Consider the following 10,910-nt stretch of genomic DNA (forward strand, 5'->3'; position numbering starts at 1 on the left):
CTTTATTCTGAGCTGCTGAGAAGCCACAGGAGGGCCTTGGGCGGGGGAGGGACAGAGCCGTGGACACTGCCCCCCTCACTCCCAGGAGCTGCCTCAGAGCCCACCCACTCCTCATGAACTCGAACAGACAGATCACTGGCGCCTGGAGGGAGGGCCTTGCTGGGGGGTGGGGGGGCTCCAGGCGGAAGCGGTGTCCCCCCTCCCCCGCCTTTGTCCTACTGTGTGCTGCAGCAGCCAGAGCGCCACCTCTGCAAGAGCAAGGCTCTCTGAGGGCCTATAACACACCAGCCCTGGGAACCTAGGGGCACAGCCTAGGGGCACAGCCTCAGTCCAGCCCTGGTCCTGAGGAATGGCCGAGTGTGGAAAGGGGCCTGGCACATAGTAGGTGCTCAATAAACACTCCTTTCCTTCTTCTCTCCCTTCCTGGCTGTTATCCCCCATTGCCTTCTCAAAAGGGGTCAGGCCGCTCAGGTGGGCAAGGTGCTTAAGAGCACGCCTTTGGCGTGAAGCCGTCCAGCCTCTCCACTCACTAGCTGTATGATCTGAGTAAACTGCTTGCCCTCCCTGAGCCCCGGCTTCCTCATCTGGAAACGCTAACACTGCTCACCATAGGCGGTGTGGTGGCCATGAAGCTCGGTGATATATGTGAAGCAGCCCGCTTTGGAGGAGGGCTTCATAAAACAGTGGTCATTACTCACTGATCCTTATGCGCTTATGATGCTCTTATCCAAAGAGGAACTTAGGAGTGATCTAGTCCCATCTCCCCATGATCCAGATGAGAAAACTGAGGCCCAGAGAGGGGACAACTTACCCATGGTCACATGGCTGGTTGGCACAAGCTGGGGTACGGCGTCCAGGGGCAGCCAGGCCTGTGCTCAGGCTCCAGACAGAGATCTTAGGGGTCTCTGTCCAGGGGGATCCAGGGGCCAAGTCTGGCTTACCGCCTGTTTCTGTATAGCCTGCCGGCTAGGGCTGTTTTCTACAAACCAGAACTCCGATGAAGCAAAATGTTACCCCTCCAAAAAAAAAAAAAAAAAGAATTCCACCCTCGTCAGTAGTAGATCTGTATTAACAACAACAGCAAAAAAGTCCTCAATTATTTATCATTTGAAATTTTGTCAATGTACAAAGAGTGGAAATTTGTGTTCTCCTGTATACTGGCTTTGATGTTGCCTCTTGGCCCCCAAAGCCTGAAATAGTTCTTCTTTACCCTGTCCTTCTATCCCTCACCCTGCCCGGGGCTCTCCAGACTCAACCAGTCTCAGGGCTGATAACCCCCATCCGGCCTTCCTCTGCGGCTGGGGAACCCGGACCGTAGGACTGTGTACTCCCCACCCAGTGCTCGCCCCGTGCTCCCAGCCCTCCTTGCGGCACTGGCCTTGGAACCCAGCTGTCACCCTGGGGGACGTGTGCATGGTGGCCTGGGCGGCGTCCCACCACTGGCTCTCGGACCCCAGCTGCCCTGAGTACCACGCTCTCCTTTCCAACCCCTTTCTGGGGGAGGCAAGGCCAGCGTGGGTGGCTGAAATCTCCCCGGTAACAGGATCTGTGACCCCTTCCAGCCTCCTCCCCTAACCTGCTGCCCCTCCTCCCTCACCCGCACCTGCGCTCCAGCCCCTCCTCCCGGCCCCTCCTCCGGGCTCCTCCCGCACCCCACTCCTGCTCCCTCCTTCCCTGGCTCTCCATGTCACCATCTGTGGCACAATCCTTCTCTGTCACTCTCCCTGCCACCCCCTCCTTCTCCTCCCTCCTTCCCCGCTTTCTCTCCCTGCATCTCTTTCTGCATCCCTCCCTCTCGCCCCTTCTCTCGCTCTTTCCTCCTCTTTCTCTTCTCCTGTCACGCATTTCTCATCACTCCCCCTCATTCTGGCTTTCCACCCACTGCCGTCTTTTCTGTCTCTCCCTCTCTCTCTACCTCCGACCGACCCCCCTTTCCCCTCTCTTTCTATTGGCTTTTTATGGTCCCCTGTTCCCCATTTCTCTTCTTTTTCTTGGGAGGCTTCTCCCTCCTCCCCCACCCCAGGCTCCTGCTTGCAGACCCCCCATCTGTGCCCCTACCCCCCCCACCACCACCCAAGACGTGTCCTGGAGATGGGGGGTGACGCACCAGGCGCTGGTGGGAAGTCAGGGCCGGAGACCAGATGGGAGCGGCTCTGTGGGCAGACGTGGCCGCTGCAGGCCTAGGAGGGGGCTCCGTTCGCGAGCCATCTAAGAGTGGGCACAGTGTGGGGAGCCCGGCTAAGGGGTGCTCGGGGGCACTGGGGACTGGGCAGGGAGAGGGGGCAGCAGAATGATAACCGGCTTGGCAGCAAGGAGGGGAGCCCTCACCCCATGGGCAGGTAAGGAGGCTGGGGCCTGGATGGGGTCCCAGAGGGTGGGGTGCTGGAGCTCACCCTCTGTGCAGGATGAACTTGGGAGGCTGGGGATGGGGACTGGGAGAGGGTGGAAGGTCCAGGGAGGAAGGAGGACAACCTGCGACCTCTTCGTGGACAGCGGGGGGCTGGAGGGTGCGCATTAATCTCGGAATCTCATACCATGATTCCAGAACCTTGGAGTCACGGATCAGCAGTGTCGGAGCTGGACAAAACCAGATGCATCACGGCATTTAGCCTCCTTGGCTCAAATGCCAGCTCTCCTGAGCTCCCCCTCTGGGCTGGGCACCGTGCTCAGCACACTCCCATTTAATTTAACCCTGGGAGGTGGGTAGGCTTGTCTTCATTTTTATAGGAAAAACTGAGGTCCAGAGATGGGAAGTGAGTTGCCCAAGGTCACACAGCAATTTGGCATCCTCCCTCTGTGGCAGAGCCCAAGCCCCCAACCTAGGGCTTGTGGGCTTGTGGGGTATGTTCCTGTGTGTCAGACCCGAGGTCTGAGGTGGGGGGGGCACTGAAGATCTGGGCCTCTTCCCTGGGGGCAGGCCCAGGGGAGCAGAGAGAAAGAAGGACGTAGAGTCAGCCAGGGACTACCAGCCTGCGTTGTCCAGGGCTGTCTCAGTCCTTGATGCCTCTCAGCCCGAGGTCTTCAGGGAAGCGCACAGGGCTGGGAGGTAGGGATGGTTTAGGAACAAACAGAACTGGGCTCACCTTCTGGCCTCGCACTCAGCAGCTGAGTGACCTTGCACAGTTTACTGAACCTCTCTGAACCTCACGTTCCTCCTCTCTAACCCCCCCCGCCCTTGGGCTTGGTGAGGCTCTCATGATGTGAGCTCGAGGCCTCTGCCCAGGAGCGCCCTCCTACTTCACTCCTAGTTCTGCTTGCTGAACTGCTTGGTCTGTTCACGTTTGCAGATGTCCTGCGTGCCGTGCTGGGTGCTAGGGTTACAGCTATAAATAACTCAGGGTCCTGCGCCCAAGAGCCGGCAGTCTAGAGGGGGAGGGGGTGGGAGATAGACAAATGGAGGACGACTGGGGTGTCTGGCATCTCTGAGGGGCTATTCTGAATTGCTGTGGGGCTCAGGGCAACCACTCACCCTCTCTGGACCTCTGTTCCGTCTGGAATGGTCCTCTGAGGAGTCCGCCCCCGGCTTTCAGGCAAGCTTGCGCCAAAGATAAACCAGACAAGGAGAAAAAGGCCCTCCTCTCCAAAGGGCGAACTAGATCAGCACAGCACCCTAGCTGCTTAAAGAAAAGGTGGCATCTAAATTGCAGGTCTGACTTACCCCAATGGAAAGCTATAATTTCCTTGCTTCTGGTACTCTGGCCCGTTAAACTTTGACAGGGAAGATGGGCCCAGATAAGGGTGGAGGCAGGGAGTCTTCTGGGGGGACCAAGGGCTTGGGGAGGGGCTATTTCATCCTCCTGTACAAAGGCAGGGCCTGGCTGGTACATTGTGTTCTCGCCAGGGCCATGTGTGTTAGCACGTGTGCCTGTGGGTACACATGTGTGTGTCTGGGCAGGAGGGGCCATCCTCAGAAGTCACCCTCCGGCTTCCCCGGGGGCAGCTGTCCCTGCAGCCCGGAAATTAGGTATTCCTGGCTCACTGCTCCTCTCCTGGGAGTCTGCTGCTCCCCCCCCTCCTCCAGCCCTGGGTTGTGATTTGTCACCTGGCGGGGATGCTATAAAGAGGACGTGCACACAAGGAGGCGAGGTGGATGGATGGGTGACGTAGGACTCCCCAGCCAGGTCCAGGAAGTCTGGACTCTAAGGTCCCAGATTCACAATTCCAGGTCTAAGAAGGGCTGATTCCAGCGTTCTGGAATTCTGACCTTCTCCGATTCAAAGATACGGAGTCTGAAAGTCTATGACTCTACAACTCAGTTCTAAGACTCTAAAATTCTATTTTTAGGTCTCTAAGGGTTTAGGGATGTGGGCCTTCAGAGGGGAAAGGGGGGTCGGTCGGAGGTAGACAGAGAGGGAGAGACGGCAGTGATCTTAATAGTTCCAGAGTCTGAGGAGCAGTGAGGAGAGCTCTGAATAGGTTGGTGGGAGAGCTGGATGCCAGCTAGTTGGCCGGACCAGCTATGACCCTTAGACAAGTGCCTTCTCCAGGCCTGGCCTCAGTCTGCCGGCCTGTGAAATGGAGTGGGCGGGAGATGGTCTTACGAATCCTCCCAGCTTTGTCCCTTCCTAGTTGTGTGACCAGAGTGCATGGCCTCAATTTTGTTCCCTGTCTGTACTGTGGGGACAACCCTACTGCCTCCCTCATAGGACCCTATAGGATGCTGCATGTCACTGCTTAGCCTGGAACCATAGCTCCGTGACGAAGGGCTGGCAGCACTGTTAGGACCCTATGTGCCCACTGTCCATACTGCCCCTTGCTTAGTGCCTGGGGTGAGGGCAGGTTGAGGGCTCTCACCAGGCTTGGAGGAGCAGGGAGAGGGTGCTCTGAGCCCAGCCAGCCTGGGGAAGCATCAGGAAGAGCCAGGGCCAAGGGGTTCTTTGCCATTCTTGGCATCACCCCGCCTGGTGCTCAGAGCCCTTGGAAGTCCCAGGTATTGGGCAGGGGCACCGGGCACGCTCACCCACCCAGAGGCGTTTGCTCTGAGTTGGGGCGCCTCCCCTTTCCAGGAGCTTCGCATGTGAAAAGTGGTGTCCAGCCAGGGCAGTGGGGACCATAGGTCTCACTGGCGGCATTTCAGGTCCAGTGTTCGGCGGGCAGGAGAACACTGGAGGAAGGCTCCTCTGAGAGGTTTCCTTCTCCCTTGGGGTTTCTGTAGGGAGAGTCAGGGCAGCCAGCAGTCAAGGGACTGGGGAAGGGGGTGGTCATTTGGAAGGAGGGGAGGAGGTCCCGTCGCAGAGAGGCTCCAGCTTTCAGTCCTGGCCTCTAACTGGGTCTCCGGAGAGCCGGAAAGTCCTGCTGAGGGAGGTTAGCCAATCCTGGGGCAGGAGGTCTCTCCCAGCAGGGCCCGAATTCCCACTGTCAGCAATTCATCCTCCCTTTGCGTTAAGATTTGTCCACCGGGGTTCCTCTGATTCATTCGATGCCTCAAACGCTGATGCAGAACTTGCGCTCATATGAAAGGGACGAGGGAAAGGACCAGAGCCGAGTCCTAGCATCTCCACGCTTGAGAGTCAAGTCTAGCAGCGTAGCCAGGAGGAGTCTCAGCTCCTTATAACACACAAGAAGTGTAGTAAGAAGGTGCTCTCAGAGGGAACGGGGACGCTTGTTCCCACTGTGCCGCTGGGCAAGCTCTTACTCATGTTTCAAGACCCACTTGAAGTGTCCTCTTCTCGGGGGAGCCTCCCCCACCAGCGCAGGGGGGAGCTGGCTGTTCTTGTCCTTATGCCCAGTGTGTTGTGAATTTCTCCACCATCGGTCAGCCTTTGGGGCAGAAGGGGCCCCAGCCGCCCACCCCCCCAGGTTCACAGCCAATCATCCTTCACAGCCCTGTTCACAGCAGGGCTTTTGTCTCAGTGCAGTGGGACGAGCAGGGCTGAGAGAGTCCTCAAGGGCTTCGATTTCCAGGGGAAGGGACACCTCTGAGCCTGTGGTTCTTAACTCCATTCAGAATCTGAGGAATCTGATGAAAGCGCTGGGCTCTGCCCAGAAAAAACAAGGATGTATTAACTTTCACCAGAGTTTGGGGGGTTTATGGATCCTCTGAAGTTCATCAAGAGACTTGGGTTCAAGGTTAAGGACCTGTGATATGCAGCAGTGTTTTTCTAGCATGAGAGCTGAGACCTGTTTGGGGGGTGTCTTAGTCTGTCTATATTGTTGTAACAGAATACCATAGACTGGGTGGTTTATAAACAACAGAAATTCATTCCTCATCCTTCTGGAGGCTGGGAAGTCCGAGATCAGTGTGCCGGCAGATTCGGTGTCTGGTGAGGACCTGCTTCCCGGTTCATAGTGGCTGTTTTCTTGCTGTTTCCTTGCATGGCAGAAGGGACATGGGAGCTCTCTGGGGTTAGAAGGGCACTAATCCCATTCATGAGGGCTCTACCCTCGCGACCGAATCACCCCCCCCAAAGGCCCTCCCATCTAATACCATCACACTGGGGGTTAGGATTTTAACATATCAGTTTGGCGTGGGGGAGGACACATTCAGTCTATCACAGCGGGTGATCCACTTGGGGCTCTGCCAGCAGGCTAATCACACGTAGAAAGGGCAGATTTTGTTTTATGGAACAATATGACGTCGGGTTGCAATGTAAAACGCACTGGTGTCAAAAACGTTTGGAAAATGCTGGTATGGAGGAAAGGGCTTATGTTGTCATCAGCTTATCGAATGATCCCCTTGCTGAACATTTGCGGAGCACTTGCCCTGTGCGCAAGTGAAGGGTCACTGGTGTCCAGGTCAGTGCTGGTCCTGCTTTTTGGGGCCAGGCGAGCCGGAGTCCCATGCCACACCCCCGCTATGTGGTACAGCGTGGTCACTTCACCTCTTTGAGACTCAGTTTCCTCATGTGAGAAGTGGGGATACCTTGCCCGCCTCCCTTGCTGGCCTGGGCAGAGTGGATGAGCCGTGACACGTCAAACTCTGGCCAGGTGCCCAGGAAGTCTCCAAGTTCAGTGTGATGGGGGAGGGGCTGAAGAGACAAAGCCGTGCCCTGCCATGACCGAACTGTGTCCTCCCTCCTCCAGGCTAGTAGCTGACTGCTGACCATCCTCTCTTGGCCATGGACACCCCTGGCTATCCTTCACCGTTGCCCACGCCCTCGGAACCCTGGAACGCCTCTTCCGCTTGGCCCCTGGATGCCATCCTCGGAAACGCGTCCACAGCGCAGAGTGCAGTAGGGCTGGCTGTCAGTGGCATTCTGATCCCACTGGTCTACCTGGTGGTGTGCGTCGTGGGCCTGCTGGGCAACTCACTGGTCATCTACGTGGTCCTGCGACAGACGGCCAGCCCGTCGGTCACCAACATCTACATCCTCAACCTGGCGCTGGCTGATGAGCTTTTCATGCTGGGGCTGCCCTTCCTGGCCGCCCAGAACGCCCTGTCCTACTGGCCCTTCGGGGCCCTCATGTGCCGCCTGGTCATGGCCGTGGACGGCATCAACCAGTTCACCAGCATCTTCTGTCTCACCGTCATGAGCGTGGACCGCTACTTGGCGGTAGCGCATCCCACCCGCTCGGCCCGCTGGCGCACGGCGCCCGTGGCCCGCACAGTCAGTGCGGCCGTCTGGGTGGCCTCAGCCGTGGTAGTGCTGCCCGTGGTGGTGTTCTCGGGCGTGCCCCGTGGCATGAGCACCTGCCACATGCAGTGGCCCGAGCCGGCAGCGGCCTGGCGGGCCGGCTTCATCATCTACACGGCCGCACTGGGCTTCTTTGGGCCGCTGCTGGTCATTTGCCTCTGCTACCTGCTCATCGTGGTCAAGGTGCGCTCAGCTGGGCGGCGGGTGTGGGCACCCTCGTGCCAGCGGCGGCGGCATTCTGAGCGCAGGGTCACGCGCATGGTGGTGGCCGTGGTGGCACTCTTTGTCCTCTGCTGGATGCCCTTTTATGTGCTCAACATCATCAACGTGGTGTGCCCGCTGCCCGAGGAACCCGCCTTCTTCGGCCTCTACTTCCTGGTGGTGGCGCTGCCCTACGCCAACAGCTGTGCCAACCCCATCCTTTACGGCTTCCTCTCCTACCGCTTCAAGCAGGGCTTCCGCAGGGTCCTGCTGCGGCCCTCCCGCCGTGTGCGCAACCAGGAGCCTCCCCTGGGGCCTCCAGAGAAGACAGAGGAAGAAGAGGATGAAGGAGAGGATGGAGGTGGGGAGGCTGGGCAGGAGGGAGCAGGGGAGCATGAAGGGCCGAAGGAGATGAATGGTGGGGTCAACCGCATCACGCAGCCGGGTCCCAGCGGACAGGAGCAGCCTCCCAGCGGCCCCACCAGAAAGGAGCGTCAGTTCCTACCCCAAGAGCCCTCAGCTGCGGAGAAGTCAGGCACCCTGCACATCAGCTATCTGTAAGGGCCTGCGGAGGGCCAGGGTAGCCCAAGGACAGGGCAAAGACTGTGGGTACGCCTAGGGCATGCCACCTGAGGTGCCAGGGGTCCGTGATGGGAAGTTCAGAAGCCTGGGCTCTGATGCCATTGCTGCCGAGACTTGCTGTGTGACCTCAGATAGGTCACTTCCCCTCTCTGGGCCTTGTGTTCTCCTCTGTGACTCAGGGATGGGAGATACGGCCTGGACGAGCTCTATCAGATAAGTCTGGAGGGGCATCTCTGCCGGGCTGGGTAGGGTCAGGTTAAGGGGATAGGTACCGACTGGCTTTCCCCTTCCGAAACAGAGCATCCTCAATCTTGGCCCTCAGAGGGATAAACCAAGGCCTGGATTTCCCGGGCTCAGAGTCAGGTTCACAAAAGAGGGAGTGGGGGCCCACATTCACAGGGAGTGGTACTGCACAGGGAGTGGTAGGGAGAAGGGGTGTGAGATTGCCCAGGCCTCCATCAGCTCTCCCCGTCTTGCTGCAAGGCTGTGGGCCAGCTCTTCTCCTCTCTGGGCCTCAGGCCTCACCTGCTAAACAACCCAATAACCTCCAGGCCCCCTTGGCCCAGACAGTCAATGCCAGGACTCCTGTATTCCCAGACAAGAGGGGAAGACGTGATTTTCCAGGAAGCTAATTGAGTCGAGCTTCAGGGTCCCTGACTGCTCGGGCCCTTCTGAGGCCCTGAGTCTAATTTCATACTTGTAATTTTGTACCCCTTTTCTTAAAGAGGGACCCCATATTGCATAAGCTTAGGCCACCCAAAGGCTAGCTCAGGCCCTGTTGGGGGCAGCTAATCAATCCTCAAAGCAGCTCACTTTGTGTCCTGTGGCTGGAGGGGGTCTCAGGGTCTTTGAGGGCTCAGGAACCTCCTCATAGGAGAAATCCTCCCTGCTTCTCCCCACTCGGCGACTAAAGCAGGGACCTGGCCCAGGCAGACTGGAACAGAAAGGCGGAGTGTCTAAACAGAGCTGGGAGGAGAAGGAAGAAGAAGAGGAGGGAGAGGAAGGGGGAAGGGAAAGGCAAAGGAGGAGGAGGTGGAGGACAGATCTGCTCCATGATCTTGGGGCCGACCTTGGCCCCTCTGGGCTGAGCTCAGTTGCAGCATCAACGAAACATGGTTGCCAGTGCCTGGCCTGATGAAACTCAAGGAAAGGATGCCATCAGGGTGGAAAAGCAAATGCTCTGAAAGGTACAGGCTCAGCCCCCTTGAGGGCCTGCAGTGCTGGTAAGAAGGGTTAGACCTTGGTGGAAGCCTGGGGGCAGAGCTGAGAAGCAAGACCTGGCTCCCCGGAGAGGTTGGGAGGAGTGGGGCAGCGCTGCAGGCTGGGGAGCAGGCCACCGGGTCCTCTACATGCCCCGGGGCAGCACGTCGGAAAGGCCTAAGGAAGACAAGACTAGAGGAGGCTGGAGAGAGGCCACAGGGAGAGGCCACTGTCCAAGGCTGGGCCTGGGGCTGGCCTGGACGCCCTCCCAGAGATGACCCCTTAGAGCCACAGCGAGACTGGTCCCGGGGACGGTGGAACCTCCAGTTAAATCTCCCAACACTCCACTCCGCAGAGGGTAGGGGGTCCTCAGGGAAAGCATGGGAACCACAAGTTGGGAAGCCTAGATCTTCAACTCACCTTCAGATCCTGTGTAGCCTTGACCTCTCTGGGCCTCAGTTTCCCATCATAAAGTGGAAGTGCTTGTCCCAGCTTGCCTGCCTCCTGGGATTTGGGAAGAAAAGGAGTCGTTTGGGGTAAACTGCCGTGCACACTGCGATGGCTGGGGCTGGGACTTAACAGGTTACAGAGTGGAGGCAGCCCCCGCCAGGCGTGGCCTTCAACCCCTTCTCCTTCACCAAGTGGCTTCTCTGTCTCCAGCCCTTGGGGCTGAGGGCGCTACAGGACATGAGGAAGGGAAGCTGGGGGTCAGAGACCAAGGATCAGGGAGGTAGGGCTTGGGGGAGAGTGAGGCCCCATCAGGGGGAAAGAAGTTTACAAAACTAGAGCTTGTGTGGAGGTTGGAGGCCCAGTCCTCAGTCTGGTGTCCCCTGAGGCGGATCTGGGGGTCTGAGGAAAGAGGGCCCCTGGCATTCCAGCATTTCCTGTTTTCCTGGCCAACCCTACTTTCCTGATTCCTGGGACAAGTGAGCCTGTTCTACAAGGGTGGCTGGGAGGCCCCTTAGGGAAATTCTGACTCTAACTCTTGTCAATAAAGTCAGTGACACATGACAACTGGCCTGGGCCAATTCCTCTGGCGGGCGCTGTGTTTTTAGACGGGTGTGCCTGGGTGGGGGTGGGTACAGGCATCCGTCTCTATCGGGGTGCTCCTTCTCTCCTGTCTCTCAGCTCTGCGTGCCCAGGCCTCTTTGTGTATAGCCTCCCAGAATCCTGGTCCTCCAGGAGGGACGGAAGACGTCCCTGACAAGCCTCGGCCTGCACCCTTACAGATCTTGATCCAAAGGCAGTAGATATACTCTCTTCCTGTGTCCAAATATCAGATCTCATGCAAGAGAGCTGACTGGTTCTAACTGAGTCACAGGATGGCCCCTTGGGCCAATCACCAAAGACAAG

At 58.1% G+C, this 10,910-nt stretch overlaps 1 protein-coding gene across 1 annotated transcript; it reads left to right on the forward strand.

Annotated features, from left to right (window-relative positions):
* The first annotated feature begins 1,665 nt into the window (after positions 1 to 1,665).
* SSTR3 (somatostatin receptor 3) lies at positions 1,666 to 10,583 on the forward strand. The gene is made up of 2 exons (XM_060306347.1): positions 1,666 to 2,339; positions 7,024 to 10,583. The coding sequence occupies exon 2, from the start codon at positions 7,059 to 7,061 to the stop codon at positions 8,334 to 8,336; it is 1,278 nt and encodes a 425-aa protein (XP_060162330.1). The 5' UTR covers positions 1,666 to 2,339; positions 7,024 to 7,058; the 3' UTR covers positions 8,337 to 10,583.
* Positions 10,584 to 10,910: the final 327 nt, after the last annotated feature.

Source organism: Globicephala melas, chromosome 10 (genome assembly GCF_963455315.2).
Source record: "Globicephala melas chromosome 10, mGloMel1.2, whole genome shotgun sequence".
Classification (NCBI taxonomy): domain Eukaryota; kingdom Metazoa; phylum Chordata; class Mammalia; order Artiodactyla; family Delphinidae; genus Globicephala; species Globicephala melas.

What these genes read in the sequence shown, in the direction of transcription:
- SSTR3 (XM_060306347.1), top strand. Translation starts at nt 7,059, where the DNA reads ATGGACACCCCTGGCTATCCTTCACCGTTGCCCACGCCCTCGGAACCC.